The sequence below is a fragment of the Hippocampus comes genome, unplaced genomic scaffold (genome assembly GCF_001891065.2).
Source record: "Hippocampus comes isolate QL1 unplaced genomic scaffold, H_comes_QL1_v1.1 scaffold78, whole genome shotgun sequence".
Classification (NCBI taxonomy): Eukaryota; Metazoa; Chordata; class Actinopteri; order Syngnathiformes; family Syngnathidae; genus Hippocampus; species Hippocampus comes.
Window position 1 is genome coordinate 2262023 of NW_017805798.1, and position 11541 is coordinate 2273563.

At 48.5% G+C, this 11541-nt stretch overlaps 1 protein-coding gene across 1 annotated transcript in view; it reads right to left on the minus strand.

Annotated features, from left to right (window-relative positions):
* The window catches only part of disp3 (dispatched RND transporter family member 3), a 15293-nt gene that overhangs the window by 2330 nt on the left and 1422 nt on the right, over nucleotides 1-11541 (minus strand). The window contains exons 2-21 of the mRNA XM_019885552.1: nucleotides 8756-9557; nucleotides 7445-7664; nucleotides 7217-7353; nucleotides 6955-7089; nucleotides 6709-6869; nucleotides 6455-6594; nucleotides 6066-6157; nucleotides 5815-5979; nucleotides 4843-5004; nucleotides 4623-4772; nucleotides 3753-3889; nucleotides 3327-3496; nucleotides 3040-3170; nucleotides 2785-2969; nucleotides 2583-2709; nucleotides 1784-1929; nucleotides 1551-1710; nucleotides 1339-1452; nucleotides 1084-1256; nucleotides 1-285 (exon numbers count right to left, since the gene is read on the minus strand). Coding sequence (XP_019741111.1) covers nucleotides 1-285; nucleotides 1084-1256; nucleotides 1339-1452; nucleotides 1551-1710; nucleotides 1784-1929; nucleotides 2583-2709; nucleotides 2785-2969; nucleotides 3040-3170; nucleotides 3327-3496; nucleotides 3753-3889; nucleotides 4623-4772; nucleotides 4843-5004; nucleotides 5815-5979; nucleotides 6066-6157; nucleotides 6455-6594; nucleotides 6709-6869; nucleotides 6955-7089; nucleotides 7217-7353; nucleotides 7445-7664; nucleotides 8756-9548 — 3783 coding nt within the window. The 5' untranslated portion in view covers nucleotides 9549-9557. The remainder of the gene's footprint in view (nucleotides 286-1083; nucleotides 1257-1338; nucleotides 1453-1550; nucleotides 1711-1783; nucleotides 1930-2582; nucleotides 2710-2784; nucleotides 2970-3039; nucleotides 3171-3326; nucleotides 3497-3752; nucleotides 3890-4622; nucleotides 4773-4842; nucleotides 5005-5814; nucleotides 5980-6065; nucleotides 6158-6454; nucleotides 6595-6708; nucleotides 6870-6954; nucleotides 7090-7216; nucleotides 7354-7444; nucleotides 7665-8755; nucleotides 9558-11541) is intronic.

Consider the following 11541-nt stretch of genomic DNA (forward strand, 5'->3'; position numbering starts at 1 on the left):
CGCCAGCGCCAGCGCAGCGGCGGCGGCTTTCAGCACGCCGCCGGGCGTCCGGCTGAAGTCGGCAGGCGCCGCGCTGGCCAGCGTGGCCACGGTCACGGTCAGGGTGAACAAAATGGAGACGGCGGTGTTAATGGCCACGATCTGGCCGAACTTAGCGAAAGGCACGATGACACAGAAGAAGAGGGGGAGCGTGGAGATCACCGTGGTAACAGCGCTGGACACTATGGCAACACCCACATGGTTGACTGCCTCCACGCTGCGTCTCTGCCTCCGAGCCGCAGCCTCCTGCCAACAAAAGGCGACGTGAATGCCACATGGTGATTTGGGCCTCATTTCATGTCTAACTCGCCTCCTTCAAAGGCACTGCGCAAACTTTTAGCCGTTGTTCTCCCATGCCTGAGGAACTTGGTGATTTGAAGAAGCTGCTGTACCTCAAGCGAGATAGCGAAATATGAACTGTATGTAGGAACACAAGGAAATGAGTAATGGATGACAGCTCAAGTCAGAGTACAGCAGGATCTCTGGAAAGATGGGCGGCTGGATGGATGACGCCTAGAAAGGTATGTTGGTAAATAGGAAAGAAATGTGGTGGATGGATGGTATTAGATATGTGCAGTACAATGGCTGGATGAAGGATAGATACATCGGTATGTAGCTATATATCGAAAATGGATGGATTTTAGCTCGACGGGTATGGGGAAAATAGATTTTAGTCAGATGAATATTTAGGTATATCGGAAAGATGGGTGGATGGAGAACAGCTAAATGTGCATGTAATAGTAGAGACAGGTGGTGAATGAATTGTATGAAATTGATTTATGGGTGACAGGTGGCGGGTGGATGGATGGCATGGGAAACACTGGTGGATGCACGATCGCTAAATAGGTCTGGAGGTACATAGGAAAGATGGCTGGTAGGATAATAAGTAGTCAACTAGGTATGATACAGTATGTAGGTGCAAAGAATATGTGGATGAACGATGGCGACGTAGATAAGTAGGTAAATGGGTATAGTAGATGACAGTGGATGAACGGCAGCTAGACGGGCATGATGCCTGAAGCAAGATAGACGATCCAGGCTTACGCAGCCGAGTCCCGCAGCCAGAGGTGCCGTCTCCCCGGCCAGCATGTACCCTTCCACCAGGTGCAGACAGTAATCCACTGAGGATCCCACCAGGATGGACAGAGAAATGGCCTCCACCGCTCCCAACTCCCAGCCCAACCAGTACATGGCCGCGCCCACCACGCAGATCACTCCTGACAAAAGACCACAGTGGCACCATTGAAGCCTAAGCGGGACTGAGGAGCTTTCAATGACCTGAAAGGTTCATGACGGTACCCAGGATGGTGACGAGGACTGGAAGCAGTAGGAAAAGATGAGCGGTAAAAACCGAGACGGCAGCCACGCAGATAAGCAGGGACAGCAGCAGACTCCAGAGGGCGCTCTCAACACCTACAACACACTCCGTTAAGTTGCCTCATGACGCACAAACGCACTTGCCCACCTATCCAACTAGCGCCACACACACACACACACCTACACCGCCGTACCTATGATCTCCATGAAGATCTGCTTCCAGTGCTCACAGGTCTGAAAGCCTCGCCTTAAGGCCGAAGAAGGCGGAAGAGCCGAGAGTTGCTCCTGGATGAAGGTCTCCCACCGCAGGAAGTCGGAGTAAGTCTGGAAGGAGGACTTGCCCTTGTACGTGGTCTGGAACGAAAGGAGGCGGGACTGAAGGGCGACGGATGAACCCGAAGCGCCGAGCGGCCAGAAGGCGACTCACCGACTCAAAGGCCATCGAGAGCCATCGGACCTTCCCGGCGTGCGTTCCCACCGCCCCGTGGGAGAGCTGGTCCGGGAGCAGGTTGGGCTCGGGCAGAGCGTGACATTCCGGATGCAGCAGAGGCAGGACGGAGGACAACTTGTGACCTCATCGCAAAGCAAATATATGATACTTTTTATGATAATGTCATAATTTACAGAGAACATTTTCTGTTGAGAAACTGAATTCTCAAGGACTTGGACAATTTGAAGCTAAAGAAGGTCTCCAAATGAGTATTCAATAATCAAACATAATTGATTAGTTGTTGATGAATCATTGCACCTCGTGTGCGTGTTACATTCATAAGTAGTTATGTAAAAAGACGGCGTGATGGTTGTTTTTGTGAACCGGTGATTAAAAAAAAAGACCTCATGTAGACCAGGGGTGTCAAACTCATTTTTTAGCGCGGGCCAGATTTTAATTACAGTTTCCCCTCTAGGGCCATGATGACTGAAATCATATAAGGAAGTAAAAAAAATAACGGTTTATTCACCTACCGTTAAATTTACTGGGAGGAGTTTGGTGAAAAGGAAATGCTTACAGTATCACTTTTATTTATTACAAATGAGAATTTGAAATTTTGGTGGAGACTTTAGCAAGCATCATGAAAGCTGACATCTTTGATTTGCTTTCGCGGGCCACATAAAAGGATGTGGCGGGCCCGATCTGGCCCACCCGGCCCTTGAGTTTGACACCTGTGATGTCGACGTTATAAAGCTTTGGCAACAAATCAGGCAAGCAATTTCTTGTCGGATGTTACCTGAAGGCAAACACTGCGCTCCTCCGGGCTTCACGAGTTGTTTATTTGCACTCACGGCTTTGCAAATCTTGCACAAGTGTCCCATTTCCTGGAAAATGTCAAAGTCGGGATCCAATATGACGTTGCCCTGTTTGGTATAAAGAGCAGCTTGACTTCACAGAATTCCGTTGACTGACACGCGATGAAGGCGCAGGAGCCTCACCATGTCTCCAATGACATGATTGCCTCGGCGCTGCGTCCGATTAACTCCCAAGATGCCAAAGACCACGAAGACCATGGCGCCCGTGTCGACCAGAGGACGCACGGCCGGCCGGCCGCAGGCGCCGCCTGTGCACGGGTTGAAGCCAAACATCTTGGATGCTTTCTCGGGTGCCGCGGAGGCGGAATCTTGAATGAGAGGGCACAAGAAATCGTCATGTGGACAACATATGGCGTGTCAGTCGCGCCTCGGTCTCACCTCTGGGAAGAGGAGCGTAAAAGGTTCCCCGTGCGGGTCCGTCGGGGGTGCCGCTGACGCCGCAGCCAGGCGGGCTGACGCACACGCGGGTCGCATGAGGCCGCAGTTTGTGCTGGGCAAAATGCAGTTTCCTATCAATTCAAAATTGAAAAACAAACAGTTCGGAAAGATCCCATGCAAATGTCATGTACTAAAAAGTTAAATACAACTGAAATGTACTGGGGCTTTTTTTTTTTTTTTTTTTGTCTTAACAGAGTCTGATTAAATGCTCACGTCGTGCGCTTTACCTGCTGTGCTGCTGCGCCGATGCCGCCACATAAAAGGAAAATTCAGGCATCCAGCTGTGGCGACGGTCACAGGATCCAGACGTGATCATCCAGCCGGGATACGGGTAGTAGTCGTGGGAGACGCACACTGTCATTCTTTTGGTGTAGTTGCGCCACGGATGATTGAAGGCCTGTCCATATACAAGAAATAAGACGACGACTTCTGTTCAAAGACACACCGAGGGGGGCCGCTTGCTTAAAGTTTGAACATTACCGCAAAGGTGACGCTAGTTTCCTTAGCCTGTCTATGGCGTATCGAATTGAATTGTGAACAGTAACTCGGGACTTGCTTGAAACGTGAAGGTGAAGACTTGAGACTTACTTCGGACTTGCGCATACCGCGTGCCACTTGCTTCCATCCCTGGTGTGTGGGTCACGTGCGCCTACCTGAAATGAAGACACCTGCTCGCGCTCTGTGCCGCACAGCGTCCATGGGGAAGGAGTACTGGCGTTAAGGGAGAAGCGGTAAACGCTGGCCGAGCTTCTCGCCTCCAACTTTGATATGAAGACCGTGAGTAAGAAGCCTACGAAAATAAAGGGAGAGCTCAGAAATGCATCGACACAGGCTCGTCTCTGTCTGTGGGTTGGTAGCTCAAGAGAAAGTTGACTAGAACAGCTGAACTTTATTAGGGGTTGATCAGAGGTGTCGCGCATGTGCTGGCTCCCATCGAGTGTTAACTTGAATTTGAATGCATTTTGTTGATTCTACCAGAGCGGCACTCCCCAGTTAAAAGAGGGTGTGCACACTTGTGCAACCACATGGGATCAGTTTTATCTCTCTTTTTTGTTGTCGCTGTTTTTAATGGAGTGATATATTGGAGGTTATAATTCATATAAATGGTGGAAAAGTTTTGAAAGAATTTATCTCGGTCCGATTTTTTTTTTTTTACATCACAAAAAACAGACAGGGGTGTGCAGACTTTTTATATCATAAATGGTGGAAAAGTTTTGAAAGAATTTATCTAGGTCCAATTTTTTTTTTTTACATTACAAAAAACAGACAGGGGTGTGCAGACTTTTTATATCCACCGTCATACGTACTCGCTTGCCTTCTTACCTTCCCACAAACCCACAGCCACATTTAAAAAAAAAAACAACTTATTTTGTCACAACATTCATTGCGTAAAGATTAGTTCATCTTTTGTTGAGGCAATATATTTGTTGAAAAAAAAAAAAAAAGAATGTCAAATTTGCAAGTCTGCATTCGTCGTGTTTTGGATCGGAGGTCTTCCCTTCCTTCTTTCCCTCCCATTTTACCTGTTTGGTTGCTGTTCGCATTTTGCTGTGCTGCGTTTGGAGGCGCCGTTGAAGCGGCTGCTGTGCTGTTGGCCGGCTCATGCGTGGACATCCCGAATGTTGATGAGGATGCGTGACGGGACAACGAGTGCGGCTTCTCCATGAACACCCCTGAAGAATACACGGTGCTTGTTTTTTCTTGAGAGGAATGTCTGGTTTGGAGCAGCTGATGCGGCCTTACCTGAGCACATGGGGCAGGAGATACCTTGACTGCTGAGGTTGCTCCTGAGAGCCAGAAGAGTCTGGAGGTTGGTGTCCTGGCGGAAGAGTAAGGGGGCGCGGGAGGCTGGCCTCAGCAGGCAGCAACAGCCCGCAGACACCAGCAAGAGCACGAGGAAGACGCCTGGGTGGCAATCAGGGTGAAAAATAGATTTCATGTCTTGTGACGTGCAAAATACAAGTACGACTTAGTATTTGCTCAAAGCATCACTGGTGTACTAAGCACACATAATCATGCATAAAATGTTTAACAGCTGTTGATTTTTTTTTTTTTTGTTGTATATTTGATAGTGCACTTCCACATTCATTAGGCACCGGCCCACATGGATTAATTATTATTATTTTTTGCTTATTTTGATATTTGGCAGAATTACATTCTTTGTCTGATGTTGTATTTCATTTATAAAAAAAATCATTAAAATGTATCCAAAATATTGCTGATTTTTTCAGATTTGAAAAGCGTTTTAATATCGTCCGCTTAAATCAGCCGGACAATGAATTATCCGGGCCCTGAAGTAAATATCTTTTGAAATGCGTATTTTATCTAAAATTGTTCTTGTTCTCTTTCCAGATTTATCATGCTGCTTTCACAAATACCCATACATGCATGTTCTACAGCACTTTTACTTTTTTGTCCAAAACTTGTCGGAAAACACCACTCTTAAGAAGTGAACATGTTCAATGTTCAACCGTGAAACAAAATGAGCCACCAAACTGCATGTTTTGGCTGGTTCATGTCTGTTGACGAGCAGAACCCCCTTCCGCCGCCCCCGCAGTTCTCTCCAGCTCTTGTAGACTCGCACAGGTGAGGTAAGACAACCTTGGTAAAATATTTATAGCTTGGAAATCATGCGGAGAAATGTTTTTGGAACGTATAAATGGTCACCGTGCTCCTTGGAAATTTCCAGCCCAGTTCACTCTGTGATGGCCTTACCTAGAATAGTTTTCCTCCTTTCCACAGCTGGCTGGACCACGAAATGCTGCAGGGCCCGCTGCAGTTTTGCGCTGACCACACCTTGGTGCCGATGCCCTGCGGGGTTCAGCGGTGCCTCCACCGACAGGGAAAGAATGCCCGCGTCGCCGTCTGCCTCTTGAAGATCTGGCGCCGGACACAGACGACAAAGGGGAGTTGCGGACGAGCGCGCGAGCGGCCGTTTACGAGTCCGTGCCGGATAATAATCTCACCTGGCTCCGTTTCCACCGACAGCAGGGCCACGTCGTCATCCTCGTCCGACAGAGGGCCGTGGCTCGATGACAAGCCCCCAAACGACTTGCAGCTTGTGAGGAAAGAGGCCGTTTAGGGAGCGAGACAGAGGAGGGGATTCCATCTACAGATTGCGCAGCATGCACAAACACAACTAGTTCTTTTCTATTTCTTTTTTTTTTAAAGATGCATTTTTTTTTTTTTTTTTTGCAGTATAAGCTTGAAAACAAATAAAATCATAATTTAAAGCATTAATGTAGTTCGACTACCGGTAATCAAATGGATCAGAAACTTTTCCAGAAAAGAAAATCCAAAAGATCTCATGACACAAGTGACGCATTGTTGCCTTGCGCAAACAAAAGTCTCTCACCAGCGGGACCCGTCGTTCTCGTGCGGCTCCACGCTCCGCGTCCAGATACACAAGGCGGCCGGCATCAGGATGCAAACCCAAAGCCAGCAGCAGCTGACAATGAGGGCCATGAACAGGCCAAAGTCGCGCACCGCTGGGATCTGTGTCAAAGAACCTTGAAACGTTCACTTTGCGGGAAAGTGACCGCCGAGCGCGGCACTTTCTATTCATGCAACGCAACGAGACCGGAAATCGGACGCTTGTTCTGTGACGACCTTGGAGAAGGCGTTGGCGGCGTAGGCGGCCGCCGTGGTGAAGGAGGTGAAGAAAGTGGCTCGGCCGGCCGTCTTGACGGTGTAGACCATACGCCGCCGCGGATGGCCGAGATGGGCCGCCTGTCTGAAGGTGTTGATGAACACAAACACATCATCCACCCCTGAGCGAAGAAGCAAAGAAAATGACAGGCTATCATTTGCCCGCCCCACCCCTCGCCAGTTCCAAGTTGCATTTATTTCCCCTACCGATTCCGATGATGACGAAGGCGGCCACTCCGTTGAGAATCCCGAGGTACCTGACGCCGAACACCACGTGGTACAAGAAAAGAGCCATCAGGCAACTCACACCGATGCTGGCCAACCCGAAGAACGTCAGAAAAGCTGCGCGGGGGGAGAGAAGGAAAAAAACAGCCGACGCCGCGGGACGATTAATTCTAATGAATAGTTGAAATCGATGAATCGCCCGACCGCAAACTGTTTGATATACGAGTGTGACTATCAACGATACCAGAGAAAGAGGTCAGGACGTAGACCAGCACGGTAATGCAGACTCCACTGATGACTGCCAGCATCATATCATTCCTGAAGGTGTGCCTCACTTCATGGTCAAACAGCTCCGTTCCCCCATAGAGAACCTTCACCTGGCTGACATCAGCAAGACGGCCAAGACAGAGAGGAGGGACGACTTGGAGTCAACTCGCACCACTGTCAACCCAATGACAAGACTTGGTCTGACCTGGTGGATTGCTTGGCCAGGATTTCGGCATACTGAACCGCAAAGTCCTTGAAGTGGCTCCTCTGCTCATCCGCTCGGTCCTGCACGGAGTAGTAGGACGGGAGAGGGGCGCCGAAGTGGATTTCGCTTCGCAGGAGGGAGGAGGAGAGGTGATCGGGGGAGAGACTCTCATCCACGTACCAGTAGAACTGAGGGTGGGTGATGGCCAGACTCAACGAACCTGCAGGGACAAGTAAGGAGGACTTTGGGGCAGTCAGGTTTCCATGCAGGGGTGGGGCTGAACTGGTTGCCAGCTAATCGCAGGGCACACAGAAACAAACAACCATCCACACTCACAATCACACCTAAGGACAATTCGGAGTGTTCAATCAGCCTGCCATGCGTGTTTTTGGAATGTGGGAGGAAACCGGAGTACCCAGAGAAAACCCAGGCAGGCACGGGGAAGAACATGCAAACTCCTGACAGGAAGGCCAGGAAGCCTGCGCCTCTGCGGTAGACGTGCTAACCAGTCGAGCGCCCCGCCGCCCAAAATTTTACATCATATATGTTGTAATATTCATCAAGGACGTGCTAACCAGTCGAGCGACCCGCCGCCCAAAATTTCACATCATAAATGTTGTAATATTCATCAAATATAAAACCTGTGATTTACCGTATTGTATTGTAATATAAGACAGTGTTTTTTGCATTGAAATAAGACTGAAAAAGTGGGGGTCGTCTTATATTCGGGGTCTAGACATTATACCCATTTGCGACGCTAGATGGCGCCAGATATCATTGAAATGAATGCTGAGCTTGACTCCCCAGGCCAAAGTGAACCCCCGTCACGAAGAATAAAAATAAAAATAGCGGTAGCACGAAGAAGAAAAATAAAAAATAGCGGTAAGAAAGGAAAGAGAAGAAAATAATAGAAGAGATAACAGAAAATAGAGAAACATAGCGACAATCTGGAGAAAAGTGGGTCGAAGATCGGCCAGGTTAACCGGCAGCTGAGCAGAAGTTATGATGTAATTTACATTTCCAAAACCAGAAGCCATTCATTGACGAATGTGATAGCACTTTAGATTTGAATGAGGCAAAATAACATGCTTTTTCTCTCAAATATATTGTTATAATCATTTGTTTCAGATGTACTGTCATTATTTTCTGCATAAAAATTAATTTGGTGTTCAAAAAGTCTTTTTTCAAACTTGAGTCTTGAAAAATAGGGGGTCGTCTTATAATCAGGGCCGTCTTATATTCGGGCCAATTGCGGTATATCTTGGCGGAAAAGAGGCATTAATGTGGTGTTTGATCCTACCGTGCGCTCACCTTGTATGTCGGCCAGATCTGGACCCATGCCGTCGTAGTAGATCTTCCCACCTCGCTCGCTGGGGTAGAGGTACGACAGGAGCGAGCTGGGCGGGGAGCAGTACGAGGGCCCCAGCGGGAGGTCCCTCAGCACCTCCATGGGCTTCCAGCAAAACTGAGGGAAGTGCGGGTGTTGCATGAGGAGACGCTCCACCTTGTGGATGGTGCGCAGGCGCTCGGGAGTGAAGATGTTGCCGTCGCCCTCGCCCTGAGCCACGAACACCAGCTCGATCCTCCACAAGGCCTGACTCTGGAGGTAGTAGTTGGGGGTCGAGCGCCGTCCGCGGAGGGCTGACGCTTGATGGCCTGCGGCTGTCTCGGGGGCGTCGTCGAGTGTCCCGTTGTTGACCGGCTTCTCCATCGGTAGCTCCCCCAGAGCCTCGGCCTCGCCGCCATCCGAGTCCCTCTTGCGTCTGTCCCAGGAGCCCAGCTGGGTCTTCAACGCAACGGTGAGGGCGTCGAAACGCTCGGCAGAGAAGTGACTGTGCACTTCGAAGGCACCGTAGGAGAGGTCGATGTCCAGAGGCGGGCAGTAGAGGAGCATGAAGGCAAACAAGGTGCAGGGCAGGATGATAAAGCCCCCGAGGACGGCCCCGCTGGCCCAGGACCGCGTGTAGACCCAGGCCACAACCCTCCACGGTCCGCCTACCACCGCATGCCTCAAACCTCCAACCGTCGCCACCTCCACCTGCTCTTCTTCCTCCTCTTCTCCCCGGGTTGTGTGAAACAGCAGCTCCTCGTCGTCCGCGGCCATCCTTGTTGGCTGGAAGGGATCAACAAAGTCAAGTTAAAAAGTCAAATGCATTTGCACACAAAAAAGTCAGGGATGTTCAGCTGATGAAGAGGACATAAAAATGTTTCGCAGATGAGCGTTGTTAACAAACCTGTCACATTTCAATGATAAAATAAATAAATAAATCAGCATTTATATCAAATGAAACTTTAAAATAGTAAAAAAAAAAAAATGTCTCCGTTCTCAAACGCTGTGGCCGTTGGATCGCTTCGCCGACAACTGCAGCATTTCGAGAGGTGAAAAGTCACTTTTGGTAACTTGATGAGTTTGATGCTATGAATGTTCTTGCTTTGTGTTCGACTGGCGACCGCCGTCGTAGAGGAGTTCGAATAAATAATTCTAATTGAAGCAGAAAATGTACATTTGTGAGGAGCGCACAAGACCACCGCTTTCTGTCTCATGTTCTGCCGAGTCCCGCTTTAGCATACTAATCACGCAGATTGATTTCATTCTCCCCCTCTCTGACGGCTCGTACAAAACATTACCAAATGCAGGGAGAGTCTGAGCAACGCGCTGGCAAATTCAATCATCTCACTCGTCTCGTTACCGACAAAAGCGGGGTGGAACGTTAAGGGGAAATGTGCAGGCTCCCATCTTGGTGCGCATTTCGTATTCTAAGTGGGCGACGGGTTCGGCGAGCCACTTATTGATCTGTTTCTCTGCTCAAATCAAAGAAGTTTTTCAAATGAAATGAGGAGTCCAGTGATTGCCCTGGAAAGTGGAAAGTTTAAGGTCCGATACATTATCTGTTGCGCCCAATCATTAAAAACCTTTATTATGAACACTAAGGCCTACTACCCTACTGTATTTTAATATTGGTCATGATGGTGGTACTCGGGGCGGCTAATCGTTTTGAGGTGGTCCTTGGAGGGAAACCTTTTTAACTCATTCAGTGCCAGCCAATTCTGGACCAAGTCTGAAAAGACGTTTAAAAACGTCTTTGGGAGTGAATGAGTTAATTAATACGATATCATAGGACAATGTAATGTTGCGCTAAGCAGTAGAGTGCGTCACTTTTTCATATGATTTGCGACTAAATTCAACCATGAGCATTTTGAGCCGCAATGACATGTATCTTTGAACCATATGGAGTTAGCCTAATCGTCAACTAAAATCGACATGCCTCAATGAACGACACCAAAGTGCTCGCTCGATTTGTTGATTTTTTTTTTTCATTCCCAAATTCTTCCAATCAGACTGATGCAACGATGCTATTAGGATGACCGTGAGTGTTTGGGATTAGCCTAAAGGCGTTATCGTGGTGCATGATGACAGGCCAGACAGTGAAGATGTACAAGACGATAAAAATAAAGGGAAGACAGATGATCACACACACACGCAAGCGTCGCTGCATCATGTGTTGAAAGAAAATCCATGTTCTCTGCTTTTGCAATGACAGGACGAGCTGTTCGTCTTCTTGCGCTCCCAACATCAAACAGCCTCAAAAGTGACAACAAGACATGACAGATTAAAAAGCCTGATGGGCACATTGTGACAGTGCGACCGCGCAGACTCGTAGGAGTGCTGTCGGTCGCTTTGTCGTGAAGCTGCGAACAGAGACAAGGAGGCGCGGAGGTCTGCAAAGCAACGTGCCCGCTGGCTTAACTACCTTGTGTTTAGCGCCTGCCACCATCGTTCAACACTTCCATTTTTCAGCACGCATTAGCGACACAAAGTCCATTTACAAGCTGTGAAGGTGTGGGCAAAAAAGAAAAAGAAGTCGTTCTGGCCCCGATGCCTCTATTTATACGAGTAATCTTCATGCCTATGATTCCCATGAGATTAGATGTCCATCTATTTTCTATACTGCTTATCCTCATTAGATGTGCTGGTGGCGATGCCAGCAATGGTCGAACTGGGCCTGGATGCCAGCCAATAGACACATAAAAACACATAAAAATATGTGTGTGTGTGTGTGTGTGTGTGTGTGTGTGTATATATATATATATATATA